Source organism: Bacillus rossius, chromosome 7 (genome assembly GCF_032445375.1).
Source record: "Bacillus rossius redtenbacheri isolate Brsri chromosome 7, Brsri_v3, whole genome shotgun sequence".
In the NCBI taxonomy this organism is placed as follows: Eukaryota; Metazoa; Arthropoda; class Insecta; order Phasmatodea; family Bacillidae; genus Bacillus; species Bacillus rossius.
This window is the reverse complement of record NC_086335.1, coordinates 39412308-39434421: the sequence shown is the minus strand read 5'-3', so window position 1 is coordinate 39434421 and position 22114 is coordinate 39412308. Positions and strand designations below refer to the sequence as shown.

General features: G+C 39.4%; 1 protein-coding gene across 1 annotated transcript in view; it reads left to right on the top strand.

Moving 5' to 3' along the window:
• The window catches only part of LOC134533862 (acetylcholine receptor subunit alpha-like), a gene marked incomplete at its 5' end in the record, with an annotated part of 140720 nt that overhangs the window by 76768 nt on the left and 41838 nt on the right, over positions 1 to 22114 (top strand). Inside the window, 2 exon segments of the mRNA XM_063371564.1 lie at positions 6744 to 6853; positions 21685 to 21865. Coding sequence (XP_063227634.1) covers positions 6744 to 6853; positions 21685 to 21865 — 291 coding nt within the window.

Genomic DNA, 22114 nt, shown 5'->3' with positions numbered 1-22114 from the left:
TCACTGAAACCGAGTCAGACGTCATAACAATCCTTTTACGTTGTTGTAAACGTGGAAGGTAGGTTAGGGTGGGGTCCGTTATATAAATAAAACTACTTGCACGAAAAAACAAAAGTGTTAAAAAAATTTCCGGAATGGTAAGTACGTTTTTCAGTACCAAAATCGTGAAAAATGTACGAAAATTTTCAAGATTTTTTTATTATTCCGAACGTGAAGTTACACAAGCAAGCAATGAAAATAGCATGTGTCAGGAACGTTTGAGTAACCTCAAGCTTCCCGACGAACCAGAGGGTGGTTACGAGGAGAGATAAGACAAAACTGGAGAAAATATAGCTGATGGAACTAAATAAACTTTTTTTTTTGTAGCCGCAACGATAGTTTTGTCAGCTTATGCCTTTCAAAATATACCATACCCATTAACCAAACCACACAAGCTATATTTGCAGGAACCAATTTTTTTCTGTCTCTGATTAGCCACTGTGAAAATATGGCTCTGGAGGAAATAGTCTCTTACCGCCTGCTGGTAACTAACTGTCTACTCGTCTCTGAAACTGTTGCTTGAACGGGAAGAGTCACTCGCCTTCAAGTGTCACGTTCGCGAGGGACGGGTCGACTGCTCCTCCGGACTTCCTGCCATGAATCTGGACTCGCCCTCTCAATCAGCGCCAAGGAAGATCTCCCCTGGACCTTCTTCGCTTCTCTCGGGCTGACGGCTCTTGTTTGCTCCGCGGGTGCCGTCTCTCCTCCTCTGTCACCCCCGGCGTGAAACACCTCCACTAAACCTTGCTACTCGTCGACGAGTGGACAGCGCCGCTCGCCCAGCGAGTAACCTCCACGGGGTGCCACCTCGACTTCCTGTTCCGACTGCCTCAGCGTGGCGTGAAGAGACTCGTTATGCCCACTCGCTCGGCTGACTCGCCGCTCGCCCCGTGACGTCACTGGTCGCCACATGCGTCATCACTCCCCCCCCCCCCCCCGGGTCAACGCCTGTTGGCTGCAGTCAATGAATACGGGTGAAAATGTGTTCAAGGGTTGCCCGCTCCAAAACGCTGTCGCAGGACTTCAAAAAGCAACCCTGATGCCCGTCGCAGTTTAACCGAGGATGCCAAGATGTATATCCTTGGTTCGTCGACGGGTTACGAACTAGCCAGATCACGTACCGTTCGGTCATCGTTGACATTCGTACTGGCTGACTGACTCACTCACGGATTCGGTCCCACTGAAGTGACTGACGCCTGCAACAGCTCATTCGGGGATTCATATACCCTTCGAAACTGCCCATCCGTTTTTTTTTTCCCCACAGAATGTTCCATGCAGTTCTCAAGGTTCACTCAGCCTCGGTCCAGAACTCCGCTTCACGAAATTCTAACGCAAGGTTCACAGGGTCCCACTCCTCTTCCGCAACGTGCTTCTCGAACGTTTCGACTTTGGTTCATGGACCACAGCTCGGCTACAGACGCGTTCAAGTGCGGACATTCCTTAACTCTTCACCGACCCCCAAGTACGGTAGCTGGCTTCTATGCACTAGGAAACACGTAACAGGCTTGCGCCCCGTTACCATATAATATAAAAATAAGCCTTGGGAATGAAAGTCATAATTTCAGCATCACGCTGTAACGTAGTGGTGAGAAGATATAATATGTACACAGAACTTCAACTCTTTAGTTATAGTCCTAAACCAGGTTATGCGTGTTAAATTTTCTTTTCCAATATAAATCAGGATTTTACGCAAAAAAAAATTCTTTGTAGCTGAACTTTAAATCCTGCTAAAAGGAAAAAGCCATTTTCTTGTTTTCGGTATCTCCCCGTCCGCACCACTCCTTCCAGTGGTGAACATCACTTACGAAGAAAACGAAACACTTCAAAAAGCGAGCTCGCCAGTGGAGCGCCTGCTTCGCCCCGAACTACGACAACCCTCCGCTTCTCTTGAAAAATGTTTCCTGAAGAGTCCTTACTTCTAAGTGTTTGAACACTGGAGCGGCCTTGCGAAAATAATAACTTATTACTTTCAAAACGTTAAATTGTTTAAACCTGACATAGAATGAAAATTTGAAATGAACGAGACCTTACACAAAGCTAAGACAAACAAAAAAAAAATTCTTTGCAGTTGTAAATTGGTAATATAATGTAATAAATAAATATATGGTAATTTATTTTCACGAAAATGTGTATACTCATGATTTATTTGCATTATAATTATAAATATGGAAAGATAAACTTCAAGTTAAGAATCCTAATGACTATAATTAAAAAGAAACAATTTCGGAATATTTATTGGCATGATTTTCACCGGTAAGCTATTGGGAAAAAAACTATCAGAAGAATATAAATATATTTTACCATTATTGTAATTAAGAAATTTAATTCATCGCAATATCACGATTTATATTTATTTACATATTGTGACCCTACCTTAAATTGCAATTAAAATGTGTACGTTTATTAGAATGTATTAAACTCCAATAAAGCCAATGATTACATCGATATTATCCGTAAGAGGTTTTATTGAGGTACTTAAAAGTCAATAGAAAAGTATGCGGGTTACATTAGTTAAAAGTAAAACTTTCATGTTGGGCGTTGGAAGCGTGTACGTGAAAATTACACATAGATAAAAATAACATATTTATTTCACAGGGCTTTACGTTGCAAAGTTATGCACACAGGCTTAAGGCAACTGGTCCCCCCAAGATTAAAGTCGGCTCTGAATCACTGGAATAGCTAGTAAGTGCTCATAAATTTCGTGATATGCCACGACCCTCACCACACGAAACAATTACGTTCATAAAATCATGGAGGTAAATATGGGCGGAACAAAACATTTAAACGTAGAAACTAACCCTGCAATATACATTGCCTAGTCTTAACTTTGGTTAAAAATTAAATCTGATACGGGCATTACAGTGATTTTCAACTGAGAATTCATCAGTAAAAAAAATAAAATATGGCTATTACGCACAGTCATCGAAATGAATAATCGATTTAAACACGTGTTTTATTTTCATATAAATTTAATGTAACTTTCATGTGACATTTATAACATATGAGTGCTTGGAGTCGGCCTGGAAAACATCATGGGGCTTGAGTAATCAAGTGACCAACGTAAACATAGTTTCTCCAAGTATTCACTTTCACGGAAGGAGGCAGTGCTATGTTGACGAATGGATCTGCGTCCAGATCCGACTATTCCGATTCGTGTTTTCTCCCTGTTTTCCTGGAATAACTCCAGGGAAATGATGAGCTGCAATGGCCACTTTATTAATCATTTAAGCATTTTTTTGCGTGGCTCCGTCTATAATGACCTTAATGTCATCGAGACGTTTATTACAAATGGGCAAACTAAGATTCATTGAAATGGTGTCAAGTGTGCGAACGGTTCCGTACATATCCGAAGTTCTACGCTCGCTTGTGCAACATCGCGGTTGGAATAAATAAATAAATAATAAAAAAAACTTACGAGAATTCACACATTTTTAAAGTTGTACTTCTTTAGGCGCGGGTTTGAAAATAAAAGTAATGATGGTAAATTTTTACCGTGCGCGCGCCCCATGCAACTAAATTTTCACAGAATGAAAAAAGGCCACATACAAAAAATGTTATATACAAATTTAAAACATATACCTGATTTTAATTCTTATACTTTAGTGATTGAAAATGAATACTGGTCCATCTCATTTAAAAATATATTCATTGAGAATTTTAGTGATAGCGTTTATAAACTTTTGCAAGTGTTTTTTCAAGTGTATTTATAAAAGAGAGGTTATGGTTCCAAAAGAATAATTTATTTGTGTTTGAAATTATTACATTATTATTGATAACACAGTTTAAATTAATAACTAAGAATAATAACTTAGCATATTTATTGATTTTCATTATTAATTATAATTTATCTCTATTATTTTACTAAATTAATTAATACAATACTCGTGTTAATATTCATATTGAACAGTTAGTATTGTTAAAAAAAATTCTAATTTGGGCGAATTTATAATATACCAACCGTATTTATAATATCACTCCAGTGTTTTTAATTGTATTAATTATTTTCATGCAAAATTAAAATTATTTTTTTTATTATGCTAGTTAAGTATAATTTCTAACGCGCGTACATTAAGTAGGCCTACATGCACCCAATTTTTACTTTTTTTTTATAGTAATCGGCAAACTAATCCAATCAAACTTTTATTATAAAACCAAAAAAAAAAAATATCCAGTGTCCGATATCAGTCTTTATGTGCCTGATGACCGGAACAGATGCCAGTTCCCGAAACGTCGAAACCTTTATTGTCATACCTGTACGAAGCCTACAGTGTCCGTCGGTGGTGTCATCAAAGTCCAATAATTGAAAATTCGATAATCTTTATCATGTTAAAAAAATTATGCTAGAATTAAAGGTCAATTAAAATTTAAATGTATGCCCAAATTTACATAAGACATAAATACTCAATTTCATCTCGAAAAATGTATTTCATATATGAACCATGGACATGTGTTGTACAAAGTTACAAATATTTTTTATAGTATCATAGACTATATCTTATCAGCTGGTTCTGTGTAAAGCCGTTTGGTGCCAGGCCAAGCGACCGCCTTAACCACAGAGTAAATATTTTATATATTCACTGATGTGCGTGAGGCTATCATTGGTTTACGAATTGCCGTCAGAAGTGTTTAAATCAGATGTTTTTATGCCTTTACAGCCATCAATCAACATTTTGTAAAGTTTTTGTAGTAAAGTAGTAATTTGATACATCAGAAAGTGCTAGATATGAAACATAAAACCCTAAGTGTATTGAAACTCGTACAAACAAAGCGATACGAGATTTTGTAATCACAACAAAGGACGAGTTTCTTCAGCCATGACATACTATTTTGACAGTACTGTTTACAAGTAAGATGAACAGTGTTGTACACAAAACCTTTTTTTCATTGATTACAGATTGGGCACATGGTCTGTATCCACGTCCAGATTATGGCCTCAACTGTGACGAAATCGAATCTAGCTCTTCCGGACTCTTAGTTTCGGCGTGAAGAGGCTTCTGCCGATGGAATGGAACTCTCAAGCAGGAAGACCTTTTGGCCCCGCTGTGTCCAGTTTCTATTAAAGTACACTTATTTCGTTATAAATGGATTCTTTTGATGTTTTTATACTTCATTTTACTTATTTAAGTACAATTTGGGTACAAATCATTTTATTTCTATTGTATCGAGTGATTTTCTTTGATTTGTTATGCTTCCGACTCATTTCGGCATATGTTGATTTATTTCATTTCCATTGGTATCGTTTAAGATTATTTCGGTTACTCCACATTAATATGTTCGAGTAGATAACATTTCCACACATTTCAGTCCTTTCAAAAAAAATTTCGTTGTAATTATTCATGCATTAAATCATTGAAATTCGTTTCTATTAACGTACGCTTATTTCGTTATAAATGGGTTCTTTTGATGCTTTTTGATGTTTTTCTACTACATTATACTTATTTAAGTACATTTGGGTACAAATAATTTAATTTATATTGTATCGAGTGATTTTGTTTGATGAATTAGTTTTCCGACTCATTTCGTTATATGTGAATTTATTTCATTTCCATTGGTGGTGTCAGTGGTTTGCAACTCGCATGTTGGAGAAGGAAGGCCCCGAGAGACGTTCCCTTCCCGATGAAGGGCTGACGCGTAGGCGGCGACACTGTCCGGTTTTTATGGAAAAAAAAGCAGCAGGAATGAAGATACTGTTTCGATAGACAAGGCATATCCTCAGAGTTGACGGTCTCAGGTGGGTAGAGGTGTCGGGAACACTTCAGAGACCGTCTGGGGCTTGGTGCGGTCCAACTGTTGCGTCAACCTTAGGATCAGATCAGGGCAGGCTGTCTCCTGCCTCCGTGCCTCATAGGAGGCCCCGCCAGTCAATGGGATCCAGGAACTGGTACCCATCCAGGTGGCAACCATGTAATAAAACCTATGGTGTGTGCGGGAAGCTGAGTGGGTCATATGCCCTCCACTGTGGTTGGAGGGAATAATCCTGTTATAGTTAATGGACCCAACTCTCTTGTGTTTCCCTCCATCTTTTCGGGCCTTCGGTTGGAAGTGAATGCTTGCAATGTTACAGTTAAACCAACCTGCATTAAGTGTGAGGTTTAGTTTATACCTCAAGAGTGTTTTGGATGAGAATGCATAGTTAAACAAATTGGTAGAGTCACTCTCGACATTGGAAATACGATTCCAGTGCTGAGCCTTGAGCTTTCAGGGACGATGTCTCTCTCTCTCTTTCTCTCTCTGACATAGCGCAAGATCTGCGAAATAAGACGATTACACACATCTACTCAAATACAGGGAAGAAAGACACGGATTCAAATGCACAAAGGATTCCAGAACTTCAAAACACATTTCACAGTCAGAACTATAGCTTCGCTTTGGAGCTCCGAAGACCGGTGAAATGGCAGTGGTGCGGCCAACTGGAATACCTACTACCCGTTGCCAGTGGAACTCGGCCACAACCAGGTGGCACTCTGTCACGTGATGTGGGAAGTCGAGTGGGTTTAACATCCAATATCGTGATTGGAAGGAGCACAATACCCTTCTAGTTAAGGGATTCAACTTTTCACTGAGCACCATGTAATCATGCACGGAAATGTAACACTTGTAGCCTTTAGGGGAAGAAGCACTGGCGTCAGCGGTCTGGTTGGCCGACAGCTTGTTCCGCATTCAGCTCGCGGAGTGAAACTGCAGGGCTCGTGTGCCTGTTGCAGTCGTGGCACGACTACAAGCTGCAGTGGGACCCGCGCGAGTATGGCGGGGTGGAGATGCTACACGTGCCCTCGGACCACATCTGGCGGCCCGACATCGTGCTCTACAACAAGTGAGTCGCACAATACAGTAGTATAGGAAAGTATTAACTGGGACACGGGTTCTGGGTGTGGATTGTGATTGTCGGTCCGCCATCTTGGATTGTGACGTCACGGCGGCAAAAATTCCTCAAAATTCCTCAAAAATGCCTCAAAATGACTCAAAATTTCCCGTTTTAAGAAAAAATTTCCCGTTTTCGAGGGAAAAATTCCCGTTTCGAGGGAAAATTTCCCGTTTTATTCCTCAAAAATCCCAACAGCTAGAAATGTCCTGATAGAGGCTTAAGCATCCTTAACTCAAGCCTCAGTTAAGCCTCTATCAGGATGTGACCTTGACCTTTGACCTTGACCTTGACCCCGGCGGCCATCTTGGATCCGCCATTTTGGATGACGTCATTGCGTTCTCGAAAATTCCGGAGACGTGTTTTCCGCCATATTGGATGATGACGTCACCGTTGCAATTTTGGTTACGGCCGCCATCTTTAACTTTTTTATTTATTATCCGATTTTAATGAATTTTTTTTTAAATATAAAAAAATTCAAATAATAAAATTTTAATAAAATACTTATAAAAATATACTTTTACGACACGGAGGTCAGAGTCCTCGGTTCGAACCCGACGAGGTCAAAAAAAAATTAAAAATGGCGACCGATCCTTCCCCCGCGGTGGCTGCAGGCATACTGACTCCCACCACTTTTTTTCAAAGCATATATATCGTCAGGTAGTATGACGTCATGTCCGCCATCTTGTCCTCGTATGCTGGAAGCCATCATCAGTGTATCGTCGGCGAGAGTGCGCTGACGCCATGTTAGTTTAATTCTTATCCGCTAGAGTGCAGTAATCATTTATTATTGCTGTGACACCCGACATCTTGTCATTTGGCCGCCATATTGGAAATTCGTAATTTTAATGCTAGAGAGGCGGGAAAAAGTTCCAAATTCATTAAATAAATTTGTAATATATATACTGATTGATTGGATCGACTAAGGTCCTTGGTTCGATCCCTGACCGATACAAAACAACTTTAATTTAAAAAAATACTAAAAAAATGTTAGGTTTGAGAAAATAAAAACAACACAAGTCCTTTTAAAAAAATTTTTATTACATACATACTACACTACTACAGGTACAAAAAAACACTGACGAATTACTAAAGCCTTTTGGATTCCTCGATTCAAACAGTCTTCTTATTGTACGGACTAAGACTTTTACATGACTTTAAATGTCTATCCGATCCGTTCATCACCACAGCCAGAGACGGACTGAAGTTCATATCACCCATATAGTCTCATTAGCCGGTACAACACATGAGTCAAATCAATAACCATGTTCATTATACGTCTCGGAGCATTTTTTATAATGACGATGTAAGCTATCGAGACGTGAAATTAGTTTATTGCACTTATTGCACTGAAATTGTATTCTTTGAACATTATTAGAACAACCGCTTCTTTCATGTCTGCGAGCATTTGAGGTGATAGTAAATGACGCACCACAGTATTTGCACTGATGCGAAGTACGCTCTTCATTAATTGAAGTATTCAATGATGATGAAACTTCAGTTGATGGTGGAACAGCACATATCGAAGTCTCCTCCAGTGTTGTCAGAGGCGTTGCCAACGGGATCTGCTCCAACATCGTCGACGCCGACGTCAAGGTTCCCGCAGTCGATGGTACAACCTCCATCGAGTTCGTCGTTAAAGTCGGTAAAGATGCCATCGAGTTCGCAAGAACAGGCAATTACGCGACTTATGCACCAGAAGAAAAAACTAGGTGATCCGTACACCGTCGACGGCAGTAACAAACTAAGCGTCCTGCTGTCTAGGACTCGTTTATATACATTAACCGGTTTGAATAATACGCTAGTCAAATCAAGAACAATTTACTAAAATACTAGAGTCAAAACAACATTTAAAAAAATAGAAGCACCGACAACGAAAAGGCAGCACATTTGGAAGCACCGACAACGAAAAGGCAGCACATTTGGAAGCACCATCATCGAAAAGGTGGCACATTTGTCATTGGCTCCAATATTCATTGGCTCCAATATTCATTGGTTCCATCAGTATATTGATTCTATCAGTCTAGTGACTCCAACAGTCATTGACACCAACAGCCTTTTTCTTCATCAGCTCCAATGATATTTGGCTAGAATGCTACGAGTCTAAGAGACTATGAGGCTACAATTCCACGAGTGTACAAGACTCCTCCAACTACCTTCAAGTGTATAAAGCTCCAAATGCTCCATCAGCTCCAACACGTAATGTACGCAATGTACGCGCAATAATGCAATTTACACACAATAAATGTAAATGATTACACAGTACACACAGGAAACGGAATGTACACACAGTACACACACAGGAAACGGAACGTACACACAGTACACACAGGAAACGGAACGTACACACAGTACACACAGGAAACTAAACGTACACACAGTACACACAGGAAACTGAACGTACACACAGTACACACAGGAAACGGAACGTACACACAGTACACACAGGAAACTAAACGTACACACAGTACACACAGGAAACTGAACGTACACACAGTACACACAGGAAACTGAACGTACACACAGTACACACAGGAAACGGAACGTACACACAGTACACACAGGAAACGGAACGTACACACAGTACACACAGGAAACTGAACGTACACACAGTACACACAGGAAACGGAACGTACACACAGTACACACAGGAAACGGAACGTACACACAGTACACACAGGAAACGGAACGTACACACAGTACACACAGGAAACGGAACGTACACACAGTACACACAGAAAACGGAACGTACACACAGTACACACAGGAAACGGAACGTACACACAGTACACACAGGAAACGGAACGTACACACAGTACACACAGGAAACGGAACGTACACACAGTACACACAGGAAACGTAATGATCACACATACAGTAGCGGAAACACACACAGGCTTAGTTGGAAATCAGAATACAAGAAATAAAAACATTAAATTTTTACTTTCAATATTTTATTACTACTCAACATTACACAAATACAAGTAAAACAAGCCATTATTGTATGTAGCCAGCATTCCTCAGTTCCTTGAGTATGAAGGATATTTCTTTGATGCACGAATAGTTTCCTGCACAAAGCGAACCATGTAGAAGTCTTAGCCGGTCAACCAATATGTTTGGATCTTTCCATGATGTGTAATCATTCTCTTCTACCACCATCTTCCTTGCACCTTTATAATAAATATTATGATCTCTGGTGTCTTCCGTTTTACCACCAACCTCAGGGTATCTTTCATGTTTGAGACGGTGATCATCACAAGCTTGATCAGATTTATTTAATATATCACGTCGTTTCCACCGTTTCGGTCTCAGGACATCGCCACATTCTTCGATCTTGACAGCTCTAGGTGCTTCATCACAGTCTATGCCTTTGTCAACAGCCTCAGAGTCACTGTAACAATCACTGTAGAAGACATCCTCTTCACCCAGATTACCGTATGAATTCGCTATCGATGATGTCGAAGTGTCTTCATCGTCTTCATGCTTCCTTTTTAGGAGTCCATCATTTTTACAAAGAATGGAGGATCTACTGAATATAGGCTTGAATGTATTCTCACTTTTCACGGTGTTGATACTTCCATTAGTTTCAGTCTTCCCGAAGCCATTAGCATCCTTCAATTTATGTTCTTCCTCACGATCGGGTGAGCTAATACCATCACGCTCAGGACAAGGAAAATTATTGTCATAATGCAGATCACTCTTCTTTAGCCTAGTGGATCCATCGGTGTCCTCTATGCCGTAAGTAGTCTTGACTTTACATGTTTTACCATGTCTTTTTAAGCTGTCAATAAGTGTTAACAACCTGCTACAACGATTACAGCTTAACATGTTGCGTAGTGGGTTTCTAGCACAATCATTCTTCTCATGACGTCTAGCATTCCTTCTCATGACAAAATCCTTGTCACAGTATCTACAGCGGCTTCCTTCCGATTCAGATATAGATATCAAACCACGATCCATGATAGCTTCTGTGACTAATGTTAGATACAAACTGTCAGTTTTCTCCAATTGGAACCATTTCTTAAATAGAGTTTTTGAAATATTTCATCAGCGAGAGTTAAGTTATCTAATGCAAAGCAAATTCATGCAAGTAGTTCCGGCTGTCGTCAACAGATGGCGCCACGTGTTGCTTGCAGGTAAATAATATATATTTCATTAATGTAGGATGCGGAACGCTCACTATCGATCGCAAAGGGAGGTTGGCTTCGATAGTATCCAAGGAGAAAAAAGTTCGTCCTTCCTGCTAGTGCTTCTCAGATTTCTCACGGTCCGCCATCTTGGATTACGTCGTCACGACGGCCATCTTGGATGGGTGTGACCTTGACCTTTGAACGAAACCGCAGGAATGATCGCAAGCACACGGATTTACCATCAAAATATTGATAAGAATAATCAGGAGCACACGGAGAAAACCATCATAATATTGGCAAGAATAATCAGGAGCACACGGAGAAAACTGCCACAAGTTTTCTTTGATATCATTAAAAAAAAAAATAAAAAAAAAATAAAAAAAACGAAAAAAAAAATTCAAACAATCTGGCTTGTACTAGAACTCTATCTTTGCTCAACAATGAGAAGTTCACAAGCTAGCAGAATGTTTGAATTTTTTTTTTTAGTTTTTTTTTATTTTTTTTTAATTTTTTTTAATGATATCAAAGAAAACTTGTGGCAGTTTTCTCCGTGTGCTCCTGATTATTCTTGCCAATATTATGATGGTTTTCTCCGTGTGCTCCTGATTATTCTTATCAATATTTTGATGGTAAATCCGTGTGCTTGCGATCATTCCTGCGGTTTCGTTCAAAGGTCAAGGTCACACCCATCCAAGATGGCCGTCGTGACGACGTAATCCAAGATGGCGGACCGTGAGAAATCTGAGAAGCACTAGCAGGAAGGACGAACGTTTTTCTCCTTGGATACTATCGAAGCCAACCTCCCTTTGCGATCGATAGTGAGCGTTCCGCATCCTACATTAATGAAATATATATTATTTACCTGCAAGCAACACGTGGCGCCATCTGTTGACGACAGCCGGAACTACTTGCATGAATTTGCTTTGCATTAGATAACTTAACTCTCGCTGATGAAATATTTCAAAAACTCTATTTAAGAAATGGTTCCAATTGGAGAAAACTGACAGTTTGTATCTAACATTAGTCACAGAAGCTATCATGGATCGTGGTTTGATATCTATAGCTGAATCGGAAGGAAGCCGCTGTAGATACTGTGACAAGGATTTTGTCATGAGAAGGAATGCTAGACGTCATGAGAAGAATGATTGTGCTAGAAACCCACTACGCAACATGTTAAGCTGTAATCGTTGTAGCAGGTTGTTAACACGAATTGACAGCTTAAAAAGACATGGTAAAACATGTAAAGTCAAGACTACTTACGGCATAGAGGACACCGATGGATCCACTAGGCTAAAGAAGAGTGATCTGCATTATGACAATAATTTTCCTTGTCCTGAGCGTGATGGTATTAGCTCACCCGATCGTGAGGAAGAACATAAATTGAAGGATGCTAATGGCTTCGGGAAGACTGAAACTAATGGAAGTATCAACACCGTGAAAAGTGAGAATACATTCAAGCCTATATTCAGTAGATCCTCCATTCTTTGTAAAAATGATGGACTCCTAAAAAGGAAGCATGAAGACGATGAAGACACTTCGACATCATCGATAGCGAATTCATACGGTAATCTGGGTGAAGAGGATGTCTTCTACAGTGATTGTTACAGTGACTCTGAGGCTGTTGACAAAGGCATAGACTGTGATGAAGCACCTAGAGCTGTCAAGATCGAAGAATGTGGCGATGTCCTGAGACCGAAACGGTGGAAACGACGTGATATATTAAATAAATCTGATCAAGCTTGTGATGATCACCGTCTCAAACATGAAAGTTACCCTGAGGTTGGTGGTAAAACGGAAGACACCAGAGATCATAATATTTATTATAAAGGTGCAAGGAAGATGGTGGTAGAAGAGAATGATTACACATCATGGAAAGATCCAAACATATTGGTTGACCGGCTAAGACTTCTACATGGTTCGCTTTGTGCAGGAAACTATTCGTGCATCAAAGAAATATCCTTCATACTCAAGGAACTGAGGAATGCTGGCTACATACAATAATGGCTTGTTTTACTTGTATTTGTGTAATGTTGAGAAGTAATAAAATATTGAAAGTAAAAATTTAATGTTTTTATTTCTTGTATTCTGATTTCCAACTAAGCCTGTGTGTGTTTCCGCTACTGTATGTGTGATCATTACGTTTCCTGTGTGTACTGTGTGTACGTTCCGTTTCCTGTGTGTACTGTGTGTACGTTCCGTTTCCTGTGTGTACTGTGTGTACGTTCCGTTTCCTGTGTGTACTGTGTGTACGTTCCGTTTTCTGTGTGTACTGTGTGTACGTTCCGTTTCCTGTGTGTACTGTGTGTACGTTCCGTTTCCTGTGTGTACTGTGTGTACGTTCCGTTTCCTGTGTGTACTGTGTGTACGTTCCGTTTCCTGTGTGTACTGTGTGTACGTTCAGTTTCCTGTGTGTACTGTGTGTACGTTCCGTTTCCTGTGTGTACTGTGTGTACGTTCCGTTTCCTGTGTGTACTGTGTGTACGTTCAGTTTCCTGTGTGTACTGTGTGTACGTTCAGTTTCCTGTGTGTACTGTGTGTACGTTTAGTTTCCTGTGTGTACTGTGTGTACGTTCCGTTTCCTTTGTGTACTGTGTGTACGTTCCGTTTCCTGTGTGTGTACTGTGTGTACATTCCGTTTCCTGTGTGTACTGTGTAATCATTTACATTTATTGTGTGTAAATTGCATGTATTGCGCGTACATTGCGTACATTACGTGTTGGAGCTGATGGAGCATTTGGAGCTTTATACACTTGAAGGTAGTTGGAGGAGTCTTGTACACTCGTGGAATTGTAGCCTCATAGTCTCTTAGACTCGTAGCATTCTAGCCAAATATCATTGGAGCTGATGAAGAAAAAGGCTGTTGGTGTCAATGACTGTTGGAGTCACTAGACTGATAGAATCAATAGACTGATGGAACCAATGAATATTGGAGCCAATGAATATTGGAGCCAATGACAAATGTGCCACCTTTTCGATGATGGTGCTTCCAAATGTGCTGCCTTTTCGTTGTCGGTGCTTCCAAATGTGCTGCCTTTTCGTTGTCGGTGCTTCTATTTTTTTAAATGTTGTTTTGACTCTAGTATTTTAGTAAATTGTTCTTGATTTGACTAGCGTATTATTCAAACCGGTTAATGTATATAAACGAGTCCTAGACAGCAGGACGCTTAGTTTGTTACTGCCGTCGACGGTGTACGGATCACCTAGTTTTTTCTTCTGGTGCATAAGTCGCGTAATTGCCTGTTCTTGCGAACTCGATGGCATCTTTACCGACTTTAACGACGAACTCGATGGAGGTTGTACCATCGACTGCGGGAACCTTGACGTCGGCGTCGACGATGTTGGAGCAGATCCCGTTGGCAACGCCTCTGACAACACTGGAGGAGACTTCGATATGTGCTGTTCCACCATCAACTGAAGTTTCATCATCATTGAATACTTCAATTAATGAAGAGCGTACTTCGCATCAGTGCAAATACTGTGGTGCGTCATTTACTATCACCTCAAATGCTCGCAGACATGAAAGAAGCGGTTGTTCTAATAATGTTCAAAGAATACAATTTCAGTGCAATAAGTGCAATAAACTAATTTCACGTCTCGATAGCTTACATCGTCATTATAAAAAATGCTCCGAGACGTATAATGAACATGGTTATTGATTTGACTCATGTGTTGTACCGGCTAATGAGACTATATGGGTGATATGAACTTCAGTCCGTCTCTGGCTGTGGTGATGAACGGATCGGATAGACATTTAAAGTCATGTAAAAGTCTTAGTCCGTACAATAAGAAGACTGTTTGAATCGAGGAATCCAAAAGGCTTTAGTAATTTGTCAGTGTTTTTTTGTACCTGTAGTATTGTAGTATGTATGTAATAAAATTTTTTTTAAAAGGACTTGTGTTGTTTTTATTTTCTCAAACCTAACACTTTTTTAGTATTTTTTTAAATTAAAGTTGTTTTGTATCGGTCAGGGATCGAACCAAGGACCTTAGTCGATCCAATCAATCAGTATATATATTACAAATTTATTTAATGAATTTGGAACTTTTTCCCGCCTCTCTAGCATTAAAATTACGAATTTCCAATATGGCGGCCAAATGACAAGATGTCGGGTGTCACAGCAATAATAAATGATTACTGCACTCTAGCGGATAAGAATTAAACTAACATGGCGTCAGCGCACTCTCGCCGACGATACACTGATGATGGCTTCCAGCATACGAGGACAAGATGGCGGACATGACGTCATACTACCTGACGATATATATGCTTTGAAAAAAAGTGGTGGGAGTCAGTATGCCTGCAGCCACCGCGGGGGAAGGATCGGTCGCCATTTTTAATTTTTTTTTGACCTCGTCGGGTTCGAACCGAGGACTCTGACCTCCGTGTCGTAAAAGTATATTTTTATAAGTATTTTATTAAAATTTTATTATTTGAATTTTTTTATATTTAAAAAAAAATCATTAAAATCGGATAATAAATAAAAAAGTTAAAGATGGCGGCCGTAACCAAAATTGCAACGGTGACGTCATCATCCAATATGGCGGAAAACACGTCTCCGGAATTTTCGAGAACGCAATGACGTCATCCAAAATGGCGGATCCAAGATGGCCGCCGGGGTCAAGGTCAAAGGTCAAGGTCACATCCTGATAGAGGCTTAACTGAGGCTTGAGTTAAGGATGCTTAAGCCTCTATCAGGACATTTCTAGCTGTTGGGATTTTTGAGGAATAAAACGGGAAATTTTCCCTCGAAACGGGAATTTTTCCCTCGAAAACGGGAAATTTTTTCTTAAAACGGGAAATTTTGAGTCATTTTGAGGCATTTTTGAGGAATTTTGAGGAATTTTTGCCGCCGTGACGTCACAATCCAAGATGGCGGACCGACAATCACAATCCACACCCAGAACCCGTGTCCCAGTTAATACTTTCCTATACTACTCAATACCCTTAACGAATTATATTTTTGGACTTGTTCATCGGTAAGTTATCCCATTATTTTCGGAATGAGTTTGTAAACGATGTTTTTTTTTTTTTTTTTTTTTTTTTTTTTTTTTTTTTTTTTTAAGGTAAAACTGTACTCCTGTGCACTGAAAATATTACAATGACTATGAGAGGGTGTCACGTGCCATAACATATTTTATAATTATTCAGACTTCTCGTGAATTAAATTTTTTGTCTTACTGCCTATTAAGTTGGAGCAGTATTAGTTACTACTTGTCAGTAGTGATTATTAGTAGTCCGCTTATCAAAAAGCTGATGGAAAAATGCATTTTAATATATATTTTAAGTTCAAAATTACTTTTTACAGTGCACAATGATTAAAATAAGGACACAGATTAATGAATTGATTAAACTCTTTCAATGAAATATTTGTTTGGTAAAATTTGTTATTATTTCATAATTATTTGGCCTAAATTTACGTGTTCTCAAGTTAAGGCCTAAAAATGAACCCATAACTTAAGCCAGTTACTTCACAGGGGAAACTATTTGTAACAGACAATTGTTATTAATTTCAGGTATTCCACTAAGTTATATACTGTGCTTAAACGAAGTCCAATTTTAAAAACGAATTGAAAGAAAATTGTTATGGCTTAAACAGTGTTGAAACATAGTTGGTGTCACTCGGTTTTTATTATTCACCCTCGAAGTGTTTTTAAGTTTTTTTATATTTAAAGTAATTAAAAATATTTTTCGAGAATGAAATGTGACTATCAAAAACAGTAATGCAATTTAAGCGACCCACCTAGTCATCGGTGTGTTTTTGTTAGTGATGCGGGATGATAAGTTTGATATTTGCTGGTGCCTCTAGCGTGTTATCGCCACAAAACACACGGCTGTGAAATAACACGCAGACTTCTCGTCGTGCATAGAGCCACTGTGAGATCTGAGCGGTAACAATAAAATTTTGAGGTGTGATTGCTTTCAAGAATCAGCACTGGGTTATTAATGCCTAAAAAATTATCCCGAAAACACGCTTTTTAGCTAGTTTCACTTCTCTGAAAATACAGTTTAAAATCTAAATACGGAAATATAACGACTCACGAAGCCTCAACGTATTCATAAACGCTTTTCATAAACAGACCCCACTCGGCTATCTTGAGCGTTTATCAAACCGAGTGTGTTCTTCTGAATCTCTACACACCGTGTGTGTGCCCGGGTACGCGGGGCCCTCAAATAGAGAGAATTGATAATGTTGTAAGACACACGAATCGGTTAACAGAGGAACAGGGTTCAAATCCTGTCCCAGACTTCGTTATTAAGGTTTCCCATTGCTTTCCGAATACACGCCAGGTAAATTTTGGGATGGTTGCGATGGCCCATTAATTTTCGTGTCCCTCGTTTGTATAGCTGCTTTATATCCGTATTTAATGACGTCACTTTCGACGAGACCCAAACTGAGTGACAAAAAGCAGTTCAAACAAGCTTGTTAAGGCACGGTTGTAAGGACTTTCATGTTTTGTAGTGCCTCTTCTTGTGGTAAAAGACACAAAATATGTTAGTGTAATTTCACAACACTCAAATTAAGTTTTACTCATCATATTGTATCGCATAGGCCACGTTTTGTGATAAAAACAACCCTTTATCTTATTGAGTTCATTAAACATTTAAAATTTAACACTAAAAATTTCATCAACATATTCTAAGTATTATTTTTCGTGGCGTGTTATACATACAAGTAGGCTAAAAAATTTTTTTATTTCTCTACAGGGTTATGAACACTGCGTTATCTCTACATTTCAAAGTTAACTAAGTGTTATAAAAATTTTAATGCCAGGATTATAATGTATTTTTAAAAGTGATTTTTTGTTTTTATAACTTATAATTATAACACACGGTGCTTATTAAAGAATTGTTGTACTTTTATAATGTTTTATTTTTTAATACCCTTGCGTGGTGTAAATTCTACGATGTTCACGAAAGCCGTATATACGGATGAGTCACGTGGGTCCGCCATCTTTTCGAGATTTCAAGAGACTTCCACAGATGGCAACACCGTGTATACACGTTTCCGTTCCAATCGACTTACGTTCCATTCATGAAATTACTCCTTCCAAATGCTGTATACCAAGAGCTCAGATGTTTAGAAATAAAAAAATATTTTAGTGTCAGCATTTTTATGTGTAACTTCTCAGTTCGCGGTACTTATACGGCATTTGTTAGAAGTAATTTCGTGTATGGAACGGAAGTTGTACGAAACGGAAATGTGTTACCACGGTGCTGCTATATCTGCGGCGCTCTTCGGACAACCCTGGTCCCATCATCTTGTCGTCGCTGAAGGAAAACATGTCGAGCGAGTTCGCATTCCCATGAGAGAGCAGAACCCTAATCTCTTTTTCCTATCGAAGTCTTCCTCATCGAACAAGGGAGTTGCGCTAAACTGGACGAAGAAGAAGGGGGAAGAGATGCGGGACGTAATTCTTGTTACTTCCTCCGCCTTTCAATTTTTGTCGGGACGCGACAAGGGGAAAGCTCTGGTGGATCGAACCATTGTTGCTAACGCGTCGCTAAAAAAATTCCCGGGGCTTCTGATGTCGTTCAGTTCAGTCGAAATGAAACAAGTGAGGTGAATACTTTTATCCCCCGTCGATCAGCCCGTCTACCTGGAAATTTTTTTTATTGTCATTCGAACAGCAGAGAGAAGTAGCGCTAAATTGATGACTTCAATCGTGTCCAAAGCTCTTTTCACCACCTACACTTACATGCAGAGCAGTTTCGAATAAGTATCCTGTCACTAGACGAATATGTTATAAATTACTTTTATAAAACATTGTATAAATAATGTTATTTTGTTGCTATTATTAAGTTTTATTCCCAAGACAGCGTTTCAAATGATTTTCGTGCACTCAAATAATAATTGCGTTACCGCTATAAAAAAAAAGTGTTTGTGATTCTACACTGTTAAAAATTTACTTTTTCAATGAGCGAACAAAATTAAGAGTTATCCAGGGATGTTCCTAAATTTACGAATATTCTCGTAAGTTCAAGGGTACTTTGAACGTTAACTCACAAGAATCATATAAATGTAATAATAGAGTATTAAATAACTTATTAATTACTGGAAATGAACTATTTCTCTATTTCTTTTTACATGGATGTTTATCTTGTTTAAAAAACAACACAAAATCAGGTAGTCGGAATCCAACAACGTTTCAATGAAGATCGAGTCACGTGGAATTTCGAAAATTATTTCTCGTATTAAAAATATACATATATATAATATTTGAATATTCAGTGTACTTACTGTGATTTATAACCGTGTAAGAACACATATTTCGAAACACCAGCATAAGATAATGCTATCTTGAAGCTTGGAAGAAGGGAACGACTAGCCAAGCTATGCTCTGCGGGGCTTTGAGAAAACAAAACTCCCGGTGGAAAGCACAACAATTTTATTTGGATTTTAGATGCGTTTTTAAACTAAATTATAAATGTAAAAGTCTCCTTGAAAGTTTGTTTCTGCATTAAAAACTGAAATATTAACATTATTTTACAAAAAAAAAAGTATATTTTCTGCTACTGCAATATTTAACACGAGCATCTACAGTTGTAAATATTAGAAGATATTCACAAATAATAAGTTTGCGAACGTTTCTTGACAAAATGTATTAAAAAGGTATTTTGAACCAAGTTTTATCAGGATTGTGTTAACAACACGATCACATTTATTTGTTCGTTTTAATTTTCCTTTTTACACTTCTTTAACAATCTGTTTATTTTTACATAATAACTTTCAGATATGCACCGAGCAACCTAGCGCAATAGTGTCGACTGCGCCACCATATTTATGAGAGTTACCGATATTAGTGTAATGTGGCAAGATATTTTACAAAAAATGCTACTTCCTCGAATTCCGCAGATAAATTTAAGGCGATTAGGTAATCAAGCAAGAAACAAACTTATTTTGTTTTTCTGTTTGACTTCTGAAAATAAATATAAATCTTAAATAGACAAGCACCATCTAGGTCCGTGTGTACAATATCTATCCTCCTTAAAATATCGATGTTATAAAATGCGCACTTTCATTAATTCCTCGCAATCAACACTTGGTCACACGCCTGAACAAAATCTCCAGGTGGTAGACAACGTTTTCTTTTTGAGTGGCGTGTGTAAATATTTCTATGGTTTTCTGTCAGAAATGAGAAAAAAAGAAGCGAGTGTCAAAGAGGTACATCCACGTAACTTTGTTTAGACGAGCTTCATCGCGTTTGCTCCCCGAGTGGTCGAAGTTCCAACGTATTCTAGGGGACGCAGCTATACGTATAGATACATCCGCGGAGTTGGCAGGAAACGTCACTCAGATGCCGAAGCGCCTCTTTGTGTGAGACGGCACACAACGGACATGCCAATCCCATTTTTTTTCTTCTTCTGGGGAGATGGATGTTTTTGTTTTGTTCTTTGGTTCTCTCCCCCCCCCCCCTCCCCTTTCCCTTCCCGCTCACTCCACAGAGAGCTGCCAACCTCTTGTCGGGGCAAAGCTCGAAGTTTGGTTGCAAGCCTCCGAGCTGCAGTATACAGAAACGAGCAGTGACAGCAGAGGAGACGATTGATGTGCCTGGTGCAAAGTTACCTCTTTTTTTTTTTTTTTCTGTCTTCGAAGTTTCAGAATACAGCACGGAAGAGATAAAGCTCTCCAAAGGCGAATTACCGCAAAGAAATATATATATATATATAACTGTCGATGGCGATTGATGCTATAAATAAAAACACGCCTGTATGCTGTCAAGAATTTGGAACCCAGAACATTTCTCGGCTGCATACAATGGAAAACTTTACACTACCGAAATCGCAATAAAGATTTCCTTTTTCCAGTCCAAAGCCGGGATTTAGTATTTTTCAAGTGTTTTTTCGCTTTTAATGGAGCCGTGTCATTATGTATTTTAAAATTTTTGTCAGCAAATCGAATGATTTGATAGTCAACGTTCGGTAGCTGCCCCGGCAGCGAATTATAGCGTTGGTTGCGGAAACTAAGCGTTATTCGCGTCTAGAAATGCAGTCGAAAACTCAATTATTTTATTATCACGCTCGACATTACTTTAAAGAATTCTACGTTAACCTCTGAATCATGGTTTAATATTATGAGTGAATTTGCAACACGAGAACACGTGAATATACTAGTTGCCGGGGTTAGATGTTACACATCTATGGCGAGCACCGGAAGACTAGCTCAGATTTTATTTTTTACCTGACAGTTGTTTGGCGTGTGATCTCGCAGCTCCAGGTCGCTTTCATAACCTAGAAACAAACAACTTAGAAACAGAACTTAGAAACACAAAATATAGTATAGCTTAAGTTCGCGAAGGACAATATTAGATAAATGTGTGTGAAAATCGTACATACCTCATAATGAAGCAAGTAACTGGCGCACTTCAATTACACTACACCAACTTTCTATCCGCCATGTCACCTTCATCCAGCAAAACACTGTGACCAACTGCGGAAAATAGTTCATGGAGAAACAGCACGTGCGCACTCTTACCCGACGCGCAATCTTGCCCCATCTTACTCTAGAATTTTCCAAGTTTCGCGTTTCTAAGTTGTGACGATTCTGAGTTACGTGTTCCAAGTTATGACAGTTATAAATTGACTTTCTAAGTTGTGACTGTTACAAGCCTAAGTAGTGCGTTTCTAAGTTTGTGTGCGTGGATGCCCCGCAGCGCCGACGGCAACTTCGAGGTGACCTTGGCCACCAAGGCCACGCTCAACTACACGGGCCGCGTCGAGTGGAAGCCGCCCGCCATCTACAAGTCCTCGTGCGAGATCGACGTCGAGTACTTCCCCTTCGACGAGCAGACGTGCGTCATGAAGTTCGGCTCGTGGACCTACGACGGCTTCCAGGTGAGCCCCGAGTCTCTTAGCGCTCCTCTGCTTCGGACCACGGCCTTGAGTTCAACAGACAGAACATCAAGACATGATTACTAGAGACCGGAAAAAATTCGCGGGTTAAATGAACTTCAGGATAAAACTCCAATATCCTCTACACACTCGGGCAAACGCCAACTGTACATTAGGCTGCTGACTTGCGAGTCGTCTCGACTGGGTGGCCTGTGATTCGACACTTCTATGAGTGAGGGTCTCTAATTGGCC